This window comes from Gobio gobio (genome assembly GCF_949357685.1).
Source record: "Gobio gobio genome assembly, chromosome: 18".
In the NCBI taxonomy this organism is placed as follows: Eukaryota; Metazoa; Chordata; class Actinopteri; order Cypriniformes; family Gobionidae; genus Gobio; species Gobio gobio.
This window is the reverse complement of record NC_137111.1, coordinates 40368291-40384478: the sequence shown is the minus strand read 5'-3', so window position 1 is coordinate 40384478 and position 16188 is coordinate 40368291. Positions and strand designations below refer to the sequence as shown.

The window sequence follows — 16188 nt, the reverse complement described above, 5'->3', positions numbered from 1 at the left end:
TCACAGCGATCCACAAATTTCAAAAATCGATACTGTAAAGTGTTACATTTCTTAACTTCGCTGTACTACTTAAAAGTTATTGACATGTTAGAGTGCTATTAATCACAATAAGCCACAGATTCCACCTCTAAGATGCATGCGATCCGGAATTAAATTCTCTAACAGCTTATTGCGCTTGAATAGTCGAATGCACACAATTATGTAAAACTGTGTGGAGTATTCACATAAACACAGTCTGTTATGTCCTATGAGAACATAAATAGTTGGGAGCAAACTGTTGTTGGTAACAGTGCATTAGATCCATGCATTTGTTCTTAAAGGGACTAATAAACTGGTGCCCTCAGTTGTATTAATGTTAATTTAAAAAAAAAATCAGAAAATCACACTGCTTTTGACTGAATCACTTTTGTATTTATTATAAATCAATTTACATTTAATTCATACAGTAAAGACTATACAGTGTTTTATTTTATATTTGATTATTTCATTTCTGCAGTATTTCTTAAGACTTAAAGGTCTTAAGACTTTCTTAAGATTAAATAAAACTAGGCTACTGTACCTGATTTTTTATTTATTTAATTAGTATATTCTTTTCTATTGTATTTGTCCAATTGTTTATTAAATTTTTTTTTATTTTATTTATTTATTTATATTTGCAAAAGTTTTTATTTTTGTACCAAGGAATTTTATTCATGTACCAAGTAGTTTTTAGTATGAATTTGTCTCAGGGCTGCCTTGCTTTATTACAGAAGACATGTGTGCAATGATTGCAGTCAGCTTATATGGCATTTGTTTTGTTTTATAATGTTGGCTTGACTAAAATGGGAAGAACATTTTTTTATTTCAAGTCTTCAGTGATATTTTTTTTCTTTTAGACCTATTAAACTGTCTACCGCAGTCAAATCAGAAAAGTAACACAAAACAGTAAACTACAATCAAATCTATGTATACATATCAAAATTTGATTCAAAATCAAGAATCGATTTTGAATCAAATCAAGACCTCAAGAATCTATTTGAATCCAATTGTGAGGTAAGAAAAGACTCCCACCCCTAGTAAAGGCCCTGATATACTTCAAGTGAAAGTGAAGAATGAAATGGTGTAACGTTATTTCAAATTAGGCCAAAATAAAGTTTGTTTCAGGATTTTGAAACAGCTTGTCAGTGAACTTTCTGAACACCTTTGAACTAACATTGGTCTGTGGCTATTATGTAATAGGTACAAGTTCTCTGGGGCTCAGTCTTCTTTAACATGGAAATCTTCAGGTTTATTTCTTCTGTTCGGTCCGTCAAGATCAGACATGAACATGAACACATGAACTGGAGAGCTGCTTTATAGTAGAAATTAAGTTGTAATTCTAATTGAAAGTGACACTGACACTGTTTTTATGTTTAATGCTATAAAGCAATCTATTGTATAAAGTGGTATATAAATAAATGTGACATGACTTGAGTGCGCATTGGACAGTTGATGGAAATGTATCCATAACGCTACGATCAGATGCTTTCTTATCTGTAGTTTTTTCACCGCTGTCATTTTTGTTGTGCGTTTATTTTGTTACTGAAAGGAAAGCACATAGCACACATTAACATTAATCTAAACACTGCTCCCAGTAGCATGGACAGTGTCAGGATGTGCGCCAACACTATACCTCTTGCAAAAGGCATTTCAAACATTTATTTTTACCCCCAAGCGAAGAACGGGGGAAAAATCCCTGTGAGTATATCGGGGCCTTAAAGTACAACATTTGAGAACACTATTTCTCTTACCCTCTTTCTGGGTGGACTGCGTGAAGCGGACTCCTCTGGGGTTCACATAGTCCATGTCGTGAACCGATGCCAAATCAGACTGGTCAGCTAGCAGCAAGTCTCTGTCTTCCAGAACTTCAGGAATGGACTCCACTGAGGCTGACTGGGCACGCTCCACTTCCCTGCCCTCACACTGATGACACCACACACACACATCATACAATCAAGCTCAGAAAACATGACGACTTGCAAAGAAGATGCAAAAACTTGTAAGTCTGTTTGACATTTTTACTTTTAAATGAGCATTTTTACTTTAATTTTTTAATGCGTTTAGGTTCAGTAATTTCACTTTAATGGCTTAACTTGAATTTAACATTATTAGTCAGTTATTGAAATGCCTTATTTTAAAAAAAATTCACTTTAGTCAATTCAGTGGTATTTAACAAATTTGTCCATGTGTGCGACTTTTTTGCAAAAACTTCTAATCTCTTTGGAAAAGACCTAGTAAACATTTGCAAAATCACTACTGCCACGTGATGTATCAAAAATAAATAAAGAATAAATAATAAGTAAATAACTGTTAAGAAGTGTAGGCTACTGTTAAGTAAATTGTGCATTAAAGTGATATTAGTCAAATCTAAACAATCCATTGTCATAAATTGTACATTTCTAGTAAAAACTTCTTCTAAACATTTAAACATCTCGATTAGCTAAACAGCATTAAAACTTGCAGCTCGATAATTGAAACCCGGCTCATACACATGCCGTCATTCATCTTGAAATCATTTGATTCGATTCACATTTTCTGATTGGTTCTGTGAACTTAGAAGCTTTTGCTGGCAAAGGGAAGTGGCGTTTCGAGGTTTCTGCCAACAAACCTGTATTTCTGAATGGGCTGAGGCTGGGATTTAGCTGGGATTAATCGTACTATGTGCGCAGTGCATAAGCTCAATATTGTCATCTCATTTTTGATGGAGGTGACGTTTAACGGCTTTTGCATCTGAAGTCTTCATATGTACTTGGATAATTTATTGATGGTTTGAGGGTTACCTGCGATTCCAGTCTGCCTGGCTCTGTAGAGGGTGTCATGGGAGTGGTGGCCGTTGAGCTACTCTGCTCCAGGTCAGTGAGATCTTCCTTTGAGGTGGTTTTAGAGCCGGTGTCTAAGCCACTGTCAGTGGTTGGGCTGGAGATGGAGGAAGCTGCACTGTCTGAACCAGGAAGAGTAAAAGAGCCTCCACTGTGCTGCTCAATGAAGGGAACTCCACCTGAAATAGATACATTGGGATGAGGACAGAGTGACCGCACATGCGTTTCATTACATAAAATCTGGGCAATAAACTGAATATTCATAGCATGATTTTACAGGCAAAATACATTTTAGCAATCATTTTGTGATAATATTAATGTACATTTTTTTATTTTGCCACAGTTTAATTGTTATTAAACTAGATTCGTTATTCCTCCTCCTCTCACACCTTGCAAGTATGAGAGTGTTAAGACAGATATCTTAATAGCAAAGTTCAAAAAGCTATGTTTGATGCATATATCAAACTTTGCATGAATCCGTTCAAACGGTCTGTTTTAAAGAACTGATTAAATTTAACACTGACTCAACTATTTGTTTCCATCACATTGCTCAGCTCACTTTAACAAGTCGGTATACCTGAAAGGTTGTTGGTGAGGGTACTGGACTGGGCTGGATCCATCTGTCCTGAGGGACTGCGGACAATGTGACGAGGGGGGCGGGGAGAGCGCTTCTGTTTCTTCCACTTGGACGACTCGCTTATTCCCCCGGCTCTCATCTTCAGCTTCAAAACAAACATAGACTTGTTAAATCAAGCCAAATGCTGTAGATCACTGCACAAAGAACAACGCAGGAGGGAAAGACGAAAACAAGGACACCTAGAACTATCATTAAAAAATGCCAACACACAAACAGATGCATAAACACTCATATTCAGACATGTCATTTTTGGGTCTAACTATCCTTGTCCCAATTCCTGGAACACAAGGTCTTTATCCAGAAAACGCTTTTCATTTACCATTTACGTTAGTTTGAATTGGTAGCAAGCAGATGTTAAGAGCTTGTATCTTAAAGAATCCTATTATGGATTTTTCAGAAATTACTTTTCATGTAGTGTGTAACAGTTCTAAGTGAATGAAAACATCCTGCAAAGTTTTAAATCTGAAAGTGCAGCGTAAACAAAAAGTTATTGTCTATCAAAAGTAAGAGTCGACTCGGAGTCAATTAAACAAATCGTTTTTCAAACGAGTCACAAGCAGTTTCGTTGTGACGTCACAACAAAACATTAGCATATTGTAGGCCTACTGTGTTATTTATATCTATATCTGATGTACAACAAGCAGAAATCTGCCCCATAGACAATAACTGCTGAAAGTGAACCGTTTCCTTCAAGTATTTTAAAATCACAAAGAAATGCACTTTTTCATTAGAAAAAAAAATTCCACCTTTAATGGTAGAAAATATTTACAGTAAAAACCTTCTCAGCAACTTACTCAAAAACCTTATGAGGAAAAAAAAAAAAAAAAAAAAAAAAGAGCAAAATAATCGTTCATTAATCGTAATCGATGTAAAATATTCAATTAATTGAGGTTTTTATTTTTGGTCAAATCGTTACAGCCCTACTGGATATCATCATGTCGAGAAGACGTTGTGCTCTACAATGTGTTTATTGTGAAGGTATCTGGCTAACTGGCCAACTCACGTTATTACGGTCTTACTGAAATACTACTGTAAATCTGATGTGGGCTGCAGTATTACCTAAAAAACGATGTCTATTAATGCAGATTGTCTGTCATTCTCACTACTTTGAGTAAAGATAAAGGATGGAGCAAGCTTGTTTTGCAAACCATGTTAATGTTTACATCAGCTGGGCTAACGTATGCACGGTTACTGATACAGTTCCCACATGTGCACCGCAATACATTAGACAGACACATACAGGTTTGTTGATGGAAGCACACTTGCTAATGCTGATGGTGAGGAATTATAGTTGAAACACCTCAATGTACCTCAAACGGAGTAGCATCACTGAGAAACGTCCTGCTCAAGGTTCGGGTTGAAAAATGTATTCTTCCATTGTTTCATCATCGATTCGGTCTCACGATGGGATTTATGTAAAATCAACGTCATCATTACTGCCTTTACAGTGTGTACAATCGCTGAGCTTAAGGAACAGGAAGCTTCCTGAATGGAGCTGGAGTTCATTTATGGAGATGGTCGGTAGACCAATCAAAACTGACTGGGCTGTCTGACCAATCAGAGCAGAGTAGGCTCACGGAAAGGATGGATTTAGAGACTGATTCATCCAACGAGTCGTTTGAGAATCATTGAACATTGTGGTGATGTGCAATGTATATTAGGAGAAAATTAAACTGTTTTTTGATCTTTGATGCATGTAAGCCTGTTGGAGACCGCCAAAACAAAATTAGGAAACTTTAAAATAGCATAATAGGGGCACTTTAAATATATAGATTTTCCGCCCAGTATTTTAATTAACTTTCCCTTAACAAGCATGCACACTTTTGGAATGTAAACAAAAAAAAAAGGAGGGAGGGAGGGAGGGAAAAAAAAAACTTCTCTATTACCATATTTTGCTCAAACTAATGTGTAATGCAGCCAGTTTGTGTTCCTTCACAAGACTGCTTGTGCTGTTTGCGACTAAATAGTAATAACAAACTGTGATAAATTCAAACAGGAATCTCGACTTTGTGATTATGGTGGCTGAATAAATGCACTTACACAGTGTAGGGAGTCTGACTATTAGCATGGGAGTGGGCAAGCCCTTGAAAGTTAGCACACCACAATACTCTGATTGAGGAGTTCTTTGCAGAATCATGGGTAGTAAAACGATTATTTAAATAATAAGTTGACAACGCACTGATGGATTCGACAAAAGCATATACCATCAATTAACAACCAGCTCACAGTAGGGCTGTCTCCCCATGAAAGTCCCTCATTGGCTTTTAGTATGAATATGTTAGCCTTACCGTTATCTATAATCTAGTGTGCTCCAAAACAATGACAAAATTTGCATTTTGGAAATAGAAGCATTCAAAAAATAGTATCTCTCTTCCGCCAATATGTATCAATAATTATGATGACATCACTCTACACTTCAGCTTCACATCAGATTTTCTGTCCAATCAAATGCTCTTTAGAATCTAAAGCAGCCTGCCGCGTACATTATAAATAGACGTTGAAGCTGCAGCTGAAATTGGTCACTTGTTCACACATTTACCATTTTCTAGATGGTGAAATGCCACATAGTGCACTATATAGGGGATAGGGAACGATTCAGAAAATATGCTTTCCATTGGGACGAATGTCTGGTTTCATGTTAGTGTTGCGCGAACTGACGCAGTGCACGCACAGTCTGCTCCGGTCCAGAGACACGATAGCACAGAGTGGATCATATGCGTGAGATTTCTCTATTCTCTGCACAGAATACTATATTTTAAAGTGATATAGAGATTAGGAGGAGAAACGGTTGGAGATTAGGAAGAAACTGCGGCTTTACTGAGCTCAACAGCTCTAGCCGAGCTGTGATATAAACAAAACGCTATTGGCTATTTTAAAAAAGGGAAGCAGCTGTTTGATATGTACCACCCTGTCTTCCTGTTTCAGTGGAAATTACATCAACACATTGAATAATGTGGCGCGTTTCAAGGCATTTCAGTGGGCCTTTAAAAATCAATTCCTCTATGAAACACTAATATTTTAGCATGGAGTTTCATACACATTGGCAGAAGAATGCAGTGGTTCAAGAACCATCAAACGAAACCAAACTTCTAGAAAATCGTTTACAAATTCCCAACTCTATTTAGAACTGCAGTTCTGGGTGTATTAAATGCATTAAAATGTATCAGTGTAACCAACTAATGCTTGTCTCAGCTTGTTCTACTGCCTTTAACATCCTTCCCTATAGTCAATGAATTCTAACATCAACATGATACAAAAAATGCAACAAAGACCTTAAACCTGGAAGTGTAATACTGTCAACCCTGTGATAGGTTAAATACATGGGGTTGTACAAGGTTAAAGTGAGTCTGATCGGTGATGATCTCTTCTTCCTTACCTGCACTCGTTTGTTTTTCCATAAGATATTGTAAGCCTCAGGAGAGAAGGGGCAGGCCCCGGGATTAGTGATAGACGTCTCAAGCTCAGAGAGAGACACATGACATGGGAGCACATATACAACTACATGCATGGGGTATACATGGGAGAAACCAACACGCATACCAGGACGACATCCATGCACACACACTCGTTATCAGTATCTCAACAACACCCCCATTCAACGACAGTAACCCAATGCATCTCTGAGAGGAAACGGGGGGGAAGTAGCACCTCAGCATACGTTACAAATAAATATGTATAACTTGGGGAGACTAACCAAGGATAAATATAATGGGTGCAATGAACAGACCAGGAACACACAGAGCATGCAAAATGGCAGTCAAATAGGATTTCTGGTCTTTAAAGAATAAAAAAATAGACCCATACGAATGAATATACATTCAAATACAGAAAGTAACATTCAAATGAAACTATGGAACCAAAATGAAAATATGAAAATAAAAGTCCTGATGTGGTTTCACCTCAACTTAACTCATTTGCATAAAGTATAAAGCTAGACCTAAACTATGTTACATTGTTTACCCATGACTGTTCATCTAATACTCTCTCTTTAGACTGAGACATCTCTGCAATGTCACTTTCACACACTTGATTGAAGTATAATTCACAAACCCTAATATTTCCATATTCGGAATACACTAGGGATTTATTATTAACAGGTTTGGCTAACAATACTGTACATAGAAATAGCTACTTCCTTCTTTTGAATGGATGTTTTGGGTTTAGCACAAGTTAAGCCCTGTTGACAGCATCTGTGGCACAATGTTGATTATCACAGACAATCATTAAGACTGGGTTTTACTGCACGTACAGTAATAGACTTACATTTGGTAAGTTACACCAAATGTAAGTCTATCTAGAAGTTACATTTGGAATAAATGTTTCACAGTTTCAAAAGTATGTTTACTATTCTTGACTGTGATTAGTAATAGTTTATTACATTTTTCAAGCACATTTTCAGCTCAGATAATACAATTGTTTTGTCTATAAAAAGAATAGAAGCATTTTAGCAAAAAGCATTTCTGTCTGCAAAGTCTCCAGAATGCTTTGCAATATTGTGAATTATTACACTTTAAAAGAACGGTTTTCTATTTGAATATATTTTAAAATGTAATTTCTTTATGTGATGGCAAAGCTGAATTTTCAGCATCATTAGTCCAGTCTTCAGTGTCACATGATCCTTCAGAAATCATTCTACTATGCTGATGTGATGCTCAAAAAACATTTAATTTTATTAATTTTTGAAAACAGCTGCTTAATATTTTGTGAAAACCGTGAAGCACTATATCATTTAAAAGTTTGGGGCAAGTAAGATAAAAAAAAAAACTAATACTTTGGTTCAGCAAGGACGTATTAAATTGACCAAAAGTGAAAGAAAATACATTTAATATTCTTAAAAAATGATAAGCAGCAAAAACTGTTTACCACAATTAAGCACCAATAATAATTATGATGATTTCTAAAGGATCATGCACTGAACAGTGAAGTAATATCTGCTGAAAATGCAGCTTTGCCGTTTTTTACATTTTAACCTGATAAGCTTCATGAGCACGTGCACGGGTTGAAGCGCTATTTTTAGCACGAGTGTAATGTTTGTTAATAGATTTAACGTAAAAAAACATCATTAATCTTGACAAACTATATATCATTCTAAAGGTCTAAACCTCAAGCATCGAGGACAGACCACTGTTTTTCATTGAAAAGCTTATAACGGCTGTATTTTTGCATCAATGTAAGCAATACACATCAACGATTTTATAAATAAAAACAGAGTACATACCTTTAGTGTCCTAATTACGAGCCAAACACGCATCCATTGCAAACAATTCCAGAACGAATGGAAAGGTGAGGGTCCACTGAATAACATCCCATAGAGCATTTTAATCCAACGAAACAATAACGGTGTAATATTGATGGTTAATCCTTTGTTTACATCGCATTTCTGCGGAGCGAAGTATCATACTAGACTGTTATGCAATAAAATAATGCACCAAAAACAGTCTCCCGGTAGAATAAAGTGGCATGGGTTTAAAGCTTAGAATGTTACGAACAAAATCCAACTAACCCCACTCAAAAACATGCAAAGATAGCCGCGATATAGTCAAAAATATCCAACCATAGCGATCGTTTTATCTGATGTCATGACGTGCTCATCCAATGATAATGTCTGTTTATCTGGAGCCAATAAAAGCATTGAATCGTCATGACTGACAGAAAATGTAGCCAATGAGCACACGATTCCAACGAGACCTTGCATGTGTATGTTTGTCACATGGGCGTGAATATTTATTCATCTGAATGTGCCAATGTGGCGCTATCTCCGACGAGATGCAGCGAGCCTGACACCCCCCATCTGACAGCTAAAAGCTAACGCGCTAGTAAACAAACAGAGGTCTCTTTGTAGTAACTGTTTGCTAATCTTACTAACTGGACGGAATGTATTATCCAATGGATCGTCAAAAGAAGTTTTTATTGTGCTGAAATGCTTTATTTGAGCTCACTCGAAGCAGCGATGTGAAAAAGGAGAGTGAACACAGCGGTGACGGTGCTTGTTGACAGAGAAGTTGATCCAATAATATACCGGTGAGTTGCTATGTGTAGTTGTTTATGTATATTGAGAATGTGTGTGAGAATGTATGTATTTTATTGTTTCTGTGTGCTAGAAAAAATGCAATATACCAGTATGCATTATACATATGCTGATATTTTGCATTTTTCCTAGCACACATGGGGAAAAAGTATATAATTTTTCCCCATGTGTGTGTAAATAAAACATATATATATATATATATATATATATAACACATGTAATTGTTTATATATATATATATATATATATATATATATATATATATATATATATATATTGAGACTGTATTTATTTTATGTTTTTCCTGTGTGCTAGAAAAATTACAATATACCAGTATGCATTATACATATGCTGATATTTTGCATTTTTCCTAGCACACATGGGGAAAAAGTATATATAATTTTTCCCCATGTGTGTGTAAATAAAACATATATATATATATATAACACATGTAATTGTTTATATATATATATATATATATATATATATATATATATATATATATATATATATATATATATATATATTGAGACTGTATTTATTTTATGTTTTTCCTGTGTGCTAGAAAAATTACAATATACCAGTATAGATTATACATATACTGATATTTAGCATTTTTTCTAGCACACACAGAAAAAAAAAAATATATATATATAATATATAAAATGCATTTTTTTCCCCTGTGCTACAAAAACAAATTGACGAAAAAAGAAAAGTTCTGGACGGCCGACCATCTGTGTGATTGTTGAATGCTCACTGTATCACAGGCCATTATATTGATTGTAGGACTGTGTGAGAATGTATGGGTCGCCGTCAATATGAATGCTCACTGTATAGCCGGCCGTTAGATTGATGCTTGGGCTGTGTGAGAATGTATGGGCCGCCGTCAATATGAATGCTGTCTAACCGACTGCCCATCAGTTTCATTGTTCATGGGATGGCCTGTAATTAGAGTGAATGATGACAGTGTGATTGTTGATTGAATGGGCAAACTATACAGAAATAGGACATGCAGTGCTAATTCTCATTCCTTTCCTTGCCATTCTACAGGCATCAGGTTGAGTCTTCAGATGAGCTATGGCATCCAAGCACCAGCCAACCAGCAGAAAAGAGAAGAACGCTTTCAGATTCTTCAAGATCTGCACTTGCTGTTGTAGACCTGAATCCGCCAGTAAAAGGCCAGTAAATGTTTTTTTTTTTTACATTTGCAAATTGTGTGTGTTTTTATAGCTATATATTTATATTATATTGTTATTTATATTACTAGTTATATTTATAGTTATTATACTTATATTACTTGTTGTATTTTCAGTTGCAAAGAAGTTTAGCTCTTTTTTATTAATATTTCATTTTTATTATATTTTTATAAGTTCTGTTGTACAAATAAATCACTAATACAAAGTCTTATGGTTCTGCCTATTATTTTATAGTTGAAAAAGCATTCAAGCATCATATATGATGGCTAAAACAGCTTGCAGTACACTTCATAACATTAGGTTATCAAGTCTCCTGTAGGTTTCTTGGCACCTGGACATATTCTTAGAAAAAAGCATGCAGGAACCCCATTTTTCATGATATCTTCGTCAAATTTTAAATATAAACTGATGAGACTTTTGCCTTTCAATTCATTAACTAACTGGATTCCTCCAGGCTTATTTTCATATATTTTTACATCAAATAATAAAGTGTTCATTGTAGCACAAATCATCTTCAAGACACTTCAACTTCTATAACTGTTTGTCTTTCTAAGTTTTTTTCTACTTTAATGTTTGGGTAATAAACTGTAAAGTGTCTTCTTTTTAAAGATGTCTAAATTGTGCATGTAGTGCAAATTGTTTAGCAACTGCAATTGTTTTAGTTGGGAGATGTCATTTCTGGGGATGTGCCTCAAGCAGGCGGAGGGAGAAATGGAACAGACATAGTCTTGGAAAAAAGCTTGCAGGAACCACATTTTTCATTATATCTTCCTCAAACTTGAAATATAAACTGATAAGTCGTGTGGCTTTCAATCCATAACTGAACTGGATTCCTCCAGGTCTATTTTCATATATTTTTACATGAAATAATACAACATTCTGTGTAGTGCAAATAATTTTTGAGGCATTTCAACTATTATAATTTTTTATCTGTTTGAGAATTATCAACTCTGATTGCTTTTTAGTAGAGTCCCAAGTGTCTTCTTTCCAAAGATACCTTAATTGTGCCTGTAGCACACTGTTCTCAGGAGCTATAATTGTTTTAATTCAGGTAGGTCGTTTTCAGCTGTGAGCCCCAAAGTGGGGTTGCAGTTTAACAGGTTAAAATATATTAAAATAGAAAACAGTTCTATTAAAGTGCAATAATATTTCACAATCTTACTGTTTTAACTGTATTTTATATCATACAAATGCAGTCTTGCTGAGCATAAGAGACTTCTTTCAAAACATAAAAAAAAATCAAATTTTGACGTGATTGAACTGATGGAACAAGACAAAATGACATGCTGCAGATTTAGCCAAAATAGCTTAAATTGTATTGGACCCGGAATATCCATTTAAATCCCTTTAAAAAGATCATCAGACATCATGTTTTGTTGCTATGACAAATGGTTGCTTTAATTCCTTAGCGAATCTCCCCACCATGCATTCAAACATAAAGCCATGCGTCCCGGCATATTTAAATGCACTAGCTGCAACCTAATAAAACTGCCGTTTTAATGCATGTAAATGTGCTATACCCTCTCTAAGCCCGTCTGATTGGTGTTTCTAGGCTGCTCTGCATAAATAAAATCCTGTGTGTCCAGAATACAGCCTGGGATCTGCGAGTTGGAACAGGCAAATGGGCAAAAGATGAACTCAACAACAATCAGGTATGAAAAGACAGGAGAAGAGAGTGTCTATGATCCCTGGATAATTGCAATGAAAAGGAGCAGAGATCTTTAAAATACAGAGCCAACTGTGGCTGGAAAACACAGTTAACTCTCACTACATACTATTTTCCATCTCCTGACCTGATGGATGACACGCACACACAGGTATAATAATTATGCAACAGCAACTGACCTCACTTATGGGTATGGAGACATCAACGTAACAAAGCTCATAAAGTAAATGAGAAATGAAGAAGGCAGATGGGAAACAGGTGTAAAGGGTCTGGAGGGAGAATGGAGATCTGGGGGGGGGGGGGTTTATATTTACCTTCTTCATGTTGGTACCCACAAAATTCTTGGCCTCCTCTTTGAACTGTGGCATTCTGACAAAAAAGACAAACATAAGGCTTGAGAGTTATTTCCATGCATTTATGGTGACATTAATCATTTTTTGCAGGTGAAGTGTGAACTACTAGTGGCACCAAAACAGAACGGCAATTAGTTTTAAGTCGCCAAAGTGGGTGTGACATAATATAACATTGAACCAGAAGCATGAGTTGGGGCCAAGACTTGCTGGTGCAACTAGCTGTGCACAAATAACACAATTCAGTTTCAAGGGTCAATGCCTTTCTAAATACGCACATTAAAATGATTCTCAAATGTACAAATCAGGGATTTTCAAACTCCAGGCTCAATTATTTTCTTGTTTAATACTGTTAAGCTGCTTTGAAAGAATCTTGACTAGAAAATTGACTAGAGGTTGGGATTCAAGGGGGTGCCAAAGGGAAAAAATGTCACACAATGTAATTATATGGATGTTAAAGTAAACATGTAAGATAGGTATACATTTCTAAGTGATAAAAAAAATAGGAAATACATTAAATATATGTCAAAATATTTTAGCAAATTTGGTATTTTTAGTTTCGATTTGCTTTCTAAAGACTGGATGGAAGATGACATAATGAGATCATGAGGTTAATCCCAAATAATTATTTTACTTGAAAGATTTGTGGATCAAACATCACTAATAGCTTGATACTTTGCTGTCAATTGAATGAAACAAAATAAGAGCAATATAAAAGCCAAATTTATTATTTTGGAAACCACATGGCGTCATTATAACATGATGCTTTTTCAAACAGTATTAATGGGTCTTTATTAATGAAATATAGCTGCCATTATGTTTTAGAAAAGGGCGCAAAGGTTTTGTCATAAGCTGATTTTCCACCATCGGGCCAAACGGTTCTGGTTCCAGTTATATTTCCACTGCACAGCACAATTACAAACCATTCTCAGCCCAGAATCCTCAGAATGATTGGCTAATCGCACTGAAATGTGCTCGTAGAACGAGTGTAGTGTCGTCACAACTCGGGATTGGCCGCTTTTCTGTTGCCTGGCTACCAGTTTCTCTGTAGCTGGCTAATCTCGAAAATTTAAGCGACCTAAGCGCAATTTAATAATACCATTAAAATAAATATCTGATCGTCCTCCATAAAGCGGTCGTTATTTACATCTCACGTCATCTGTAAACTCTCGAGTTAAGGCAACGACTGACGCATTTGTATTACATTCCAAAGCGCTCTGCTCTCAGCTCCATAGTGGAAAATGAAACCAAATCCGTACCGCCTGGGCCGGATCGCCATGGAATGGAATGGTTAAGCAAAGAGAGAGCTCAACTGTTCTTAGGAGTCACATCTAGTTCCCCAAACTGCAATTTAATTAACACATTCGAATATCATTCTGAGAAACCTCTGTCAAACCAAAACAGAGGCGGCGGCAATATGTCCGAAGAGTCAGCATCTTTGTTCCCAGGGCGTGACTTTCGACCCCCTGTGCTGGTTCATTAGCTGAATTAGATGGATGATGTTCTCAGCCCGAATGCATTGTCTGCATGTGTGCGTGTTGTGTGGACACTGCGGCTTTTCCTCGAGTGAGATGTCAGCGCTCGCACAGGCAGGCTGGGAGAGACGGCTCCTGATGTTAACTCTGCTCCGCGTTAATGGAGTGTTGTCTTGCCGGCTTGATTATGGGATGATCTGTGAGTCCAACAGATTAACATCCCTAATGCTTTCAGCAGGCTGCTTAAGCCTCCTTCTGAGCACTCAATAAGATCCGCTGTTCATTACTCTGGCTTTCTCGACCACACACACACACACACTACACTACACTCACTGCTTATTACCCTTAGGCACACAGAAACACACACACACACTCATTATTAAGGCCTTTCACACTCTCATTGTGAAGGCGACGTGGACAAGAGGGTCTGGGCAATAAGAACGTGCACAATGGGAGCAGCAAACTCAGGTTGTGAGATTGAGTGTGTGTGCGCGCATCTTAGATTAAAAGGTGTTATCGGCTATAATTAAAAATTATTAATGAATGCTATACTCATCTGAAGGACGTTTACGGTGCATGAAATTATAAAAACAAACAGGGGCTGTTTACATGATTTCGAAAACCAGGTCAAAATGCTGTAATATTATTCAGACGCTTCTCTTTTATGCAAAACATTACCGGTTCCTCTTTGATTGAGCTTTTCATAAGAGACCAAATTTTGTCATTATGTCTTTGTTCCGCGTACATATGTATGTGCGTGTGTGTCCCTAATCTATATGCAGATGGGTAGAGTGAGATATGCTCCGCGGTCTCATCCTCTCGTCTGTGCGGGATGTGACTGGAAGTCTAATGCGAGTGGATACGCACCTCTGATAAATGCCACCATATAATCATGTTATTGCATTAGAGCAGCGGTAAACTATGACCTGCACAAGAAGGCTTCCGCTCACAATTGCACCACAATCATAGAACTGCATGTTAGATATGAACTAATCAAAAGTAAAATTTTAAAGCACATATATTTCTAAATTGCTCATCATACAATGTTCATGTCACAATAAATCAATAATGATGTCAGTGAACTATATCTGCACTTAATATTCTTATCAAGACATTTTTGACCAAGAACGGTTTTGAATATCACCTTGGAATTTAATAGTCTTAATACTCTAACAGACAAATGATATTATGAATAATTTACGGTTCTAAAGTAAGCCCAGATGGAACTTTTTTCAATGTTTTCCACACTGACTTTGGGGGAAAGGATGGGGAATTTTGCAGAATGCATTTACTACACTCATATCTGTAGCTTTTTCTATTGGATGTATAAATCAATAAATACCATTGAAAAATTGGGGTCAGCAAGATTTTTTTTTTGAGTGACAGTGACCGTAAAGACAAACATTTTACTTAGAAAAAAAAAACATTTTAATTAAGAATCCTTGAAGAACTGACTTCAGTCTTGTGACATATTTTCCAAATAAATACTGAATGGGAAAATAAAGGGCGTGGCTTGTTTTTTTCCCACTGGGAATTAATTGGATCTAGAAAAGTAGGCGTTCCATTCAGCTCCCTGTCAAAGTTCACAGCAGACTCACAGTTGAAGGGGATGTTCTACCCAAGCTGACGTCATCAGAGAAGGAAGACCATTGCAGAAGGGAAGTACATTTTCAAATTTGCATCAAAGATTACGAAGACAAAACTTTTTTTTTGTGGATTAACCAGAACGGAAGAATAGTTTACGACAAGACTAGAAATGTGTGCTAACAAAGTATAAAAGGTTCTTTTTGATTCCATGCCGACTTAAAAAAATGGTCCCACAAGAAAAATTAAGCAGCACAACCGTTGTAAACATTGTTAGCGATAAGAAATATTTAGACAATTAAAAATTAGCATATTAGAATGATTTCTGAAGGATCATGTGGCACTGAAGACTGGAGTAATGATGCTGAAAATTCAGCTTTGCCATTACAGGAACAAATAACATTTTAAAATATCT

At 36.2% G+C, this 16188-nt stretch overlaps 1 protein-coding gene across 7 annotated transcripts in view; it reads right to left on the bottom strand.

Moving 5' to 3' along the window:
• Positions 1-16188, bottom strand: part of gbf1 (golgi brefeldin A resistant guanine nucleotide exchange factor 1) — a 115999-nt gene that overhangs the window by 28603 nt on the left and 71208 nt on the right. For 6 of the 7 annotated variants that reach the window (XM_079842751.1, XM_079842752.1, XM_079842753.1 and 3 more), the window contains exons 8-11: positions 12679-12733; positions 3415-3559; positions 2799-3016; positions 1770-1941 (exon numbers count right to left, since the gene is read on the bottom strand). In XM_079842751.1, the coding sequence (XP_079698877.1) occupies positions 1770-1941; positions 2799-3016; positions 3415-3559; positions 12679-12733 (590 nt within the window). Of the gene's footprint in view, positions 1-1769; positions 1942-2798; positions 3017-3414; positions 3560-6850; positions 6887-12218; positions 12300-12678; positions 12734-16188 lie in introns of all 7 variants that reach the window. The other variant, XM_079842756.1, reaches the window with a different exon arrangement.